Raw genomic sequence first — 9,752 nt, forward strand, 5'->3', positions numbered from 1 at the left:
CTTCTTTGCTCTTCTTTTTTGGAGTTGTCCTGGTTATCCTTGCATTTTTATTTTTCTATATATAATTCAGAATCAACTTACCTAGTTCCAGGAAAACTTTTTAAGGTCTTTCTATTGAGATCAGGTTACATGATACGTGCGTGCGCACGTACACACACACACACACACATACACACACAGGTACACACATACAATAATAATATGTGACACATAGAGTCTTAGGGACTGACCTCTTTACAATGCTGCCACATCATATCCAGAATTTTTCATTGGTTTAAGTTCATTCAGTTTCTTCTTAAAATTAGTGGATTTTTATACAGATTCCACCCACCATTCCCACACTTCTCCTCAAGCCTCACCTTCCTGTAAGCCTATGCAACACTAGCCCTGATGAACAGCACTTTCTTTACACACACATTTTTTAACCTTCAGTGGGTATTCTCCTCTTCCTCTTTTTCTGCTTTAACCAGATCCCTTCACATCCAATCATAAAAATGCAAGTGTTTCCCCAATTTTTGCCTTCGGGTAAGTTATTTCCTCCTAAAGTTTTAGCATAAATAAAATAAATAAAAATAAGTTTGTAATATCTCTATCTTTTAGTGTGTTTTCCAGCTTTAGAGCTGAATTTCATTGCACATTGGTCATTTTATCCAGGAATTAATGTGGGCACTTCAAATCAGTGTTATATCCAAAGCTGAACCATTCTACCACGAAGTCAGGTTCTTCTCTAGATATTTTTGTTTTCTGGTTTTGTTTTATACCACTAAGTTTTTTTTTCTTTTTCTTTTTTTCTTTCTTTCTTACTGTCTTTCTTTCTTTTCTTCTCCTTCTTGCTCTCTTTCTCTTTTTCTTTTTCTTTCTTCCTTCCTTCCTTTTAAAGAAACAGAGAGAGAGCTGGAGGAAGAGGGGCAGAGGGAGATGGAAAGAGGGAATCTTAAGCAGGTTCTATGTCCAACATGGAGCCCAACTTGGGTCTCAATCTCAGGAACCTAAGATCACAACCTGAGCCAAATTCAGGAGTCAGAATTTGTACCTGTTATTTATTTTTAAAGGCTTTATAGTATACTTTAGTATATGATAGATTAGCTCCTTCTTTGCTCTTCTTTTTTGGAGTTGTCCTGGTTATCCTTGCATTTTTATTTTAACCAACTGAGCAACCCAGACACCCCTATACCATTCATTCTCAAGTTATCCAGATTCCAAACACAAAGGCAGCTCTTAAGGGACCTTCTGTCTTGGCCTTCAAATCCACTGCAGATTTACCATTATCTTTGCAATCCATTTCATCACGCTCATTCACACTGCCTCCATGGTAGTATATGTTTTCCATTCTTTATTGAAAAATATTCACTTTTTCAAGTTCCAAGGAAACTGTTTAATAATGGAAGATTTTTTCACACATCTGAAGAAGCAATTAAAAACAGTACCCTAAAATAACATCTTACAGTTATATGTGTTTTATGTTATTAACAAATGGCTAACATGAGCTTGAAAAATTGTCACATCCAAATATGTGTAACAGTGGAGATGATGTTGATAGTGAGATGCTGGTAGACAGAAGAGACACCTATATTTATAGACTTGCTGTGTTATGAAAATTGGTGGTTCTGTTTTCCTTGTGCAGAAGACTAATTTTTCACTTCACACTCAAAAGCCTCAAGTACAGATTACATTTTGCACTTAGTAAGTAAACATTTGTTGAGTGTTTCTCTCAGGTCATCTATAAAGCCAGTGTAGACATTGAACAATCTAATTTTGTCTTGACCACAGAGTACCAGTGGCTCCTGACAAATTTCCATGATTCGGTTCTCTGAAGAAAATCCTATAGTCATGGAAAGATTTGTGATGCTGTGGTTACTTAAAGGTCTTTTCACCTTTCCTTTCCTTTTCAGCTTTCCTTTCCTTTCAGGACCAGTAAACGTCTCTGTGTAAATGGTGCCATTTTCTATTTTTTCTGACCATACCACTCCCCACTAAGTGTGGCTACAGTAGTTTTAAATTATGTACCAAGAATAAAGATGCAGCTATTGTTTTAGATTAGCTAAAACAAAACAAACAAATTCCTCCCCACAAATGTAAGATCCCTGTACAGAAGGAGGGACATAAGATATCAATTCAGACATTGCTGTCACTCTTCTCCCTTTACTACCTGTGGAGTTTTAAGCAAGTTACAGGTCTAAGTCTCAGTTTCCTCAAAAATATAAAATAATCATTTTACCTACTCATGGAAGAACAAATGGAACTACATTCACTAGACAGATCAATAAATGTTAGTCTTACTTTTCTGTCCCACTCATTTTGATTAAAGAGAACATAGCCCTTGCCACTCCAATCTGGTAACGATTTCCAAACTGACTCAAAATATGTTGTACCTTTTACAATTTAGCATATAACTATCAAGATGTGTATCTATACACAAGGATTCTGTATGAATACAATTAATTTCCACTCTTAAAATTTAAACAAAATGTTCAATTATATTATTCTAAGCAAAATAAGGAGAGAAATTGATGAGTTAGATGTAATTTTATAAAAAATATTTATGCAAATAAGCTCTCTAATTTTTCTTTATTATGAGGGTGTTTAATGATGAATCCATTGCATCCTTTAGAAAAGCATGTCAGGGTTCCCGTATTCTCCACTATAATTCTCTTGACTTAAGATTTATACATGACCCAAGGAATAAATCTTACAGCCTTGACCCCTGCTGAAGAGTCTCCAAGGACACTCGAGAACAGTTTTATCCTTAAACACTAACTAATTCTCCCACTCCTTTCCCTGCAGCTTGGAATGGATAGAAAATGAAATCCACACTTCTATATTCTCCAGGTTTCAGCCCCAGAAAACAGCCAGATAATGCGAAACAAACAAAAAAAGTTACAAAAACACAAAACCAATTGCCCACAATGTAAGTTAACTATTTAACAGAAGTCTAACAAAACAAATAAAGACCAACGACAAAATAATGTCCCAATATTTTCTTGAAAGACTAAAAGCTATTAAGAATAAAGTAAAACTAGTGGAAGCTGGCAATGGCTGGGTTAGATATATCTCTCCCACAGGTCAAAATTCAATAATAAAAATAAGAGTGATAACAAATATTACATTTAGATACCACTTGCTAAATGTTTAACTAGCTTTTTGTATATACCTCAGTTTTATTTAATAATTATTGTTCTCAAAATCATGGTGTAGTGAAACTAATTGTCCCTGTCATCAATAATGTGCAAGTTTATGTTGCCCCTGCTTATTACTAAAGAGAAATTTATTAAATTAAAAAGCATATTAAATTATGAAAATGGGATTTTAAAGGCACCCATGCAAGTCACTAGAAGTAGCAAATAATAATAATATGAAAAATAAGAAAATAATAACAATACCTTCACATCAGTGAAGAATTTTTTAAATTAGTTTTTAATTACATTCCAGAGCTCCATAAACAAATTTCAGGAATAAAATTCATCATTATTGCAGTTTTTTAATGCACAAAATAGAATTTTCTTAATGGCAATGTGATAGAAGAAGTGAAGAAATACTATTTTTTTAAATCACAGAAAACATAAAAATAAGAGTTTTCAAAAGTGAGAGCAAATAAATTGAAATAACATAATTTCTTCCATTTCCTTTGTTTCATGCAAACGGTTCTAAATATCTGCTTCTATTTCCAGTGTAGAGCTTTGCCTGATTTGGTGCACTGTATGATTAGTTGCTTGCAATACCAGTAAAGAGTGAACAAAGCATGACCATATTCTTACTCAAGGGTAATGCTTTCAGGAAGGTAACAGATGTCAGAGCTTTTCCACACTTCGCATTAGCTCATTTAAAAAGTGGTTATTTTACCTAAGAAATAGTTATTCATATAGCACATGATTCTTTTAGCTAGGAAAATACAATATTTTTGGCATATGATATGTATGTGAATTATTTTTCTATGCCATTATTTTTTATTCTAAAGGCATCATTTGTTTGCCTAAATACAGCATCTCTTTGAAACAGCAGACTTTCATAAAAATTAGAGAAAATAAACAAAATAAATAAATAAACAAAAAAAATATATTTTTAAAAAGACAGTATATCTTTCGTGGTTAATGTAAAGAGTGCTTTATTAATTATGTATTTGAAACTTCCTCCCTCATACATAACCTACTTCATGCAAACTAAGAAAAAAAATCAGTGTGCTACTTGCTTGCTTTTAATCATGTAAGGGTAAATATAAGGAAAAAAATAATGTTTATTGTGAATGATGAAAATTTCATTCAAAATTGTTTGGACAAACCACACACTCAAGACAGGATTCCAGCTAGGGGTTTCTTTCTCTATAATGTTCAAGACTGGATCAGAAACTGTAAAATTAATTCAGTAATCCAGGATTTTTCAATATACCCAAATGTTGGCATCCCATAGAAAAGTTCTAGGAAATTTAACAGCTGTTTTAACTTTGTGATGATTTCTTTGCCGAAATTTAAATGAAACTCTCAAAGTCAGCTAATGGTCCAATAACCAATTTAATTTATGCATCTTCTTACTCTCACCCATCACCTCTACCTCCCAGACCCTTTCTCCCTGCAGGTGAAAATAACTTGCATGATTAAACTGATCCGAGTGGGGGGCGGGGAGGGTTTGCCTACTAAATGAAAGAACAATATTATTTTTCCATAAGAAACCAGTAGGCGGTGCTAATCTAGGATACTGCATGCAAAGATTTTAAACCAAAACACATATAGACTAGGTGACTAGGTTAAAGAGTTGTAGAATTGCCAGTATGATTCCTCAAGAAGGAAATTTCAAAAACTTGCATGTAATAGAATTTAACTTGGGTATGAAATACAGTGGTTTTATGACTATTAAATGAAAACCTCACATGACTTAAAGATTGTTAGTACGATCTTTAGTTACAGAATTCAGAGCACAGCAACATATTTGTTCCCACATTAAAATCCTATGAACATCTTCATCTGCCCCATTATAGTTTCAACCTCATTTGGAAACATCATAGGGTACATACAGATCAAGCCTGCTCCAATATTAAGGCCCAGTTACCCCCACCTTAGGGCAGCAACTAACATGAAAATTCTGGTTTGATTACTCAAGTTTTTTCTTTCTACTTACTCTGTTTCTCTCTTTCAAAAGAACTTAATGATTTACAATATATATAACCTGCTAAGAAATATTCATTTCATGCAAGGGAATTCACGCATTCACTTGCCTTTTTAAATAAATGAACGCTTCTAGTTATATACATTATAACAGAATTGATTAAAAAGTGGCTTTTTAAATGCTTTTGCCAGCTCTTAAACCACATGAAAGACTATATTTCAGTAATGTACTCTACACACACACAAATCAAAATTTAAAGGTTAGTGACATGATATTTGTGCCAAATCTTAGAACTATACCCTTCATGATATCAAGTCTAGTAGTCCACACATAAGACATGAGCTGTCTTCCTTATATAAATGCAACAGGACTTTCTTAACAGAGAAAAGCTACCCAGAGTACAAAAATAACTCAACTGCAAACTTCCAAAGATACTGAGAATGCAATGTGAATTTTTTAAAAAGCTTTCTAGACATTGAAATAAATTTTAATCTTCTACAGACAAATGATCATTTGTACTCCTAATTCTTTCACCACAAAGAGTAAATAAATATGGGCATAAAACTTTTCATTCCAGCAGCTGAGGTGACAGACTTAGAGAAACATTTGTTTTAAAAGCCATAGTATAAGTAATTAACCCATTTGTTATGGGCCCTTTTGTATGCTGGAATTTGTTTTGTCTATAGATACCCTATAAGAAAACTTAATTTCAGAAGTATTTGCTTTATATTTACTTTAACAGAATTCAAATTATATACACACGACAAATTTAAGGCTGACCTTTTCATTTAAGAAAAAAAAATCAAAGCCTCAAAATCAAATCATTTAAATAATAGTTACCCTCCAGATTTCAAGATTTAAAGTATGACAAGAAATTTGTTTGGACAGCAAGTTTTCCAGCAGATTCTGTCACTATGTTTAAGTACAGAGAAGGCTTTTTATTACCAACTGGTACATCTCCAAAAAGCAGTGCTAGATGATACTGGAAATATGTAACAGGACAATCATAAAACATCCTAAACTCCACAGAACACCGTCAACACAGTACTGTAATGTTACCAATACACCGGAATCAATCACACCATAACCAACCCCTTGCCCTGTGTGCTCAGTTCTCAAGGGGAAACCTCTGGAACCACTATCAGGTGGTTAAAAATGGGGGGGAAAAACACTGTCCCTTTAAAACTTAAATAAAAGGCTATTTTGTACCTTAGGGGTGTAGTCTCATTAATGCAAACTAACAGTTACGTTCTCAATATTAAACCCAACTGACCACCACAGAAACTATTTCCCCAACCCCTGGAAGACGCCAGCGAGCACTTAAAACCAAAGCAACACAACAGGGAAAGAAAAGATCCAAAGACAACACCACTAAGAAAGCAAAACCCTTCGGAACAAGCAAAACGGGCCGGGAAAGACCTACTGCGTTGTTTACTCGAGGCAAAGAGGAGGAGCAGGAGTTGAGCGTGCGGGGGCTGGTGCCATCCTCGGGGATCTGGAAATGTCTCGAGCTCCCTGCCCGCGTGGCCAGCAGCCAGCCCCTTCGGAAGGTGCTGCCCCTGCCGCTTCTCCCCACGCCTCCCCGGCGCTCCGAGGGGCCGCCCCAGCTGACCCGCACCGCGTCCTCGGCCCTCGCCCCCCCTGCTCTGCAAGTGGCCCTCGGAGAACTTACAGGGCCCGCGTCCCCAGCCGGCGCCGCCAGCGGCGCAGACACCGCCCGCCGCGGAGATGACCTGGGCGCAGCCTGGGGAGGGACTGTATTTTGCGCACATCCAAAAACGATCCTGAAGCAGGGAACGGACTTTGGCTTTCCCTAGCTCCCGGCACGGCTTTCCCCACGGCGGGCTCGGACACTGCCCGGAGACGCGCGCGCGCACATACACACGCGCACACACACTCACACACACACGCACAGACACACACAGCTTTCTTTGCCAGGACCAGTGTTGCCATTGCAAACCCGGGAAACGCCTCCAAGGGGACCAAGTACCTGCTCTCTGCGAGCTGCTCAGCTGTTCACTTCATCCTCCGTTGACAAGGAAACCAAACCGCACTTCATTTTTTTTTCCAGAAAAACCTTCCACTGCCATCATTTGAAAATTGATTTACGGGGAGGGGATGGGGAGGAAGAAGGGATAATATATAGATATCAGGATATCTATCATAAAATTATCTCGGTTTTTTAAAAAATTCAAATGTGCAAAAGTCACAGTTAATATAAAGGAGGAAAAAAGTATTTTGCTTAAAAATTATCCCAGGAACCAGCTGCAAGAAAAGTTTCATGTTATCAATGGGTGTCAAAAACAGGAGGGAAAAAAACGAAATTGTTCTCACCGGCTTCCAAAAACGGCACAAAAAAATAGAAAATTAATTTTTTTTTTTTTGCTCATTGGTTTGCACCAGTATTGCAAAACCACAAACTTGTAAACACTGCCGTAAAATCCCACCTATACAAAAATCTTATCAGAAAAAAAGAGTATGCAAAAAAAAAGAGTTAGAAACATGCTTTTTATTTTTACAAAGGAAAAAAAAATAGGCACCATACTTCACATCGCTTTTTCCATAAAACCAGTTGCATATTTTGCTGGACTTGGGAGTCGCTCCCAGCGGGCACGGTCGCCGCGGACTCCCAGACACAGCGCCTTGTCTACAGAACCATCGCATGCTAGAAAAACTTGGATTCAGGAAAAGGCTCAAAACCATGCTCCTCCAGCTTTCCCAAATATAAACAATAATCAAAGAAGTGGAAAAAAAAAGAAGAAAAACAAAAACAAAAAAAAAGGACAAAAAAAAAAGAATAGGACAAGAATGTCACTGAGAAGGTACTCACCGAGCGGGAGTAAAATGTTGGAATAAAAATGAGATTTAGTATAAAATACAGTATGGCGGTGGAAGAAGGAATGAAGCGCGTTTTTTTCTCTCAGTCTCTGCCTCAGGCACTGACACGTGACTCGGAGCCAGGCTGACTTGCAGGCAGCCGGGAAGGACCGAGGCTGCGAGGGGGGAAGCCCCACGGAGCCCAACTCCGGCGGCGAGGCGGCGGCGGCGGCGGCGGCGGCGACGGGGAGTCCGGCGCTTGGGAGCGGCAGCACCCGTAGCGGCAGCCGCGGTAGCGGCAACGGCAGCTCCCGGCGAGGCTGCCTCCGCTGTGAGCCCAGACGAGCAGGTGCCCCTCACGCTGAGGCTGAGCACACGCACACGCACACGCAAGACAGGCAGGGCGCCGGCGAGAGGGGGAGCGGAGCGGGGTTGGGCCGGAGGCGCGCAGCTGCCGCTGCCTCTGCCGCCGCTGCCGCTATTACTGCTGCTGTTGCTGCTGCTGCTGTTGCTGCTGCCGCCGCTGCCCCCACCGCCGCCGCCGCTGGCTCCGGTGGGGAGCGCGTGTTCTGGGGCAGTTCTGGGCGTGCTGATCAAACAAACGCCTTAGAGGAGGTGAACAACTTGCTGCTCACCTCAAAGTTGCTGTTGCTTGCCACTTGTTTATGCATTCATCTTTTTTTTTTTTTTTTTAATCTTAAGGTAGTTACCTGGGGAGAGATCCCACCCCTTTCTCTCCCGAAGTTTCACTATTAAATCCCTATTCAACTCCTTCATTTTTTTTTTTCCTCCCCGATTTCCCATTTCCCATCCCTCCTAAGCTGCCTTTGCCTCTGCTGTTCCCTTCCCCTAGATCTGCGCTTCCCCCTCGGGGTTCTCGGGCAACCTGGCGCAGCGCGATACGGGGGGCGTTGTCTCAGGCGAAGCCACGGTCAGTCTTTATTGCCATCAGAACGCGCAGCGTCTCTTCTGCCGCCGCCAAAGAATGTTTGCACTTTGAAATGCAAAACAGAATCTCTCATTTAGGAAACCGCGTTCCGGGTTTGTTTTTTGCGGGTTGCGGAGCAATGGGTGGGGGCACGGGTGTCGTTAATTTATTCATTCGTGGACCGAGCATTGTTTGTTTTGTCTGCGTGGGCGCGCGTGCTTCCAAGCCCGTCTGGAAGGCTTCGCGGGTCCGTTCTCCACGGCAGAGGCTCCTGCCTGACTCTTGCTCAAGTTGTGGGCTGGGGCTGGAAGTCAAAGGAGAGGTTCAAGGCAAACAAGTGAGTCCATTGTGCAAGTGCTCTCTGGGAGGGAGTGAGCACTTGGCGGTCGAGAGGGGGAGACGTGCACCGGGAGAGAGGCGGTGGCGCAGCCCTCGGGAGCCCAGGTGGCTGATCCGTTCATTCTGAAGGTGAGGGCGGAAGAGGGATTTCTCCACCTAGCAGCTGGCTTAGGGTGCCCATCGCCTGAACAAAGATTCCACCAGCCAGTTGCTGGTTGTGTTGGGATTCTTCTACTGCTGCCTGTTGAAGAATCAGCTTTCTGGGCGCTGGAACACATCTACTTTCCTCATCTTTGTGCAACACTTACATCAGGACCATTTCCCCGTGCTGCTCTGAATCTGGATTGTGTGGAATTAATTGGCATCTCTGTGTTTGAGAATGAACAATTAACACAGTTCCGCAGTTCACAGATTGCTGCCCCTGATCTTTATCTCAATGTTTCTAATGTTGACATTTAAGATAAAATGCCTCCATCCGAGATGATCTAACCTGGACGATTCTGAAAATTAAGTACACATCCATTATAGAGAGCTTCAACTGCAAATATGTTTCTCAAACATTCTGGTCAGA

General features: G+C 40.1%; 1 protein-coding gene across 1 annotated transcript in view; it reads right to left on the reverse strand.

Moving 5' to 3' along the window:
• The window catches only part of RALYL (RALY RNA binding protein like), a 695,589-nt gene extending 688,539 nt beyond the window's left edge, over nt 1-7,050 (reverse strand). Inside the window, 2 exon segments of the mRNA XM_044245381.1 lie at nt 6,521-6,972; nt 6,974-7,050. Coding sequence (XP_044101316.1) covers nt 6,521-6,972; nt 6,974-7,050 — 529 coding nt within the window.
• Nucleotides 7,051-9,752: the final 2,702 nt, after the last annotated feature.

This window comes from Neovison vison, chromosome 4 (assembly GCF_020171115.1).
Source record: "Neovison vison isolate M4711 chromosome 4, ASM_NN_V1, whole genome shotgun sequence".
In the NCBI taxonomy this organism is placed as follows: Eukaryota; Metazoa; Chordata; class Mammalia; order Carnivora; family Mustelidae; genus Neogale; species Neogale vison.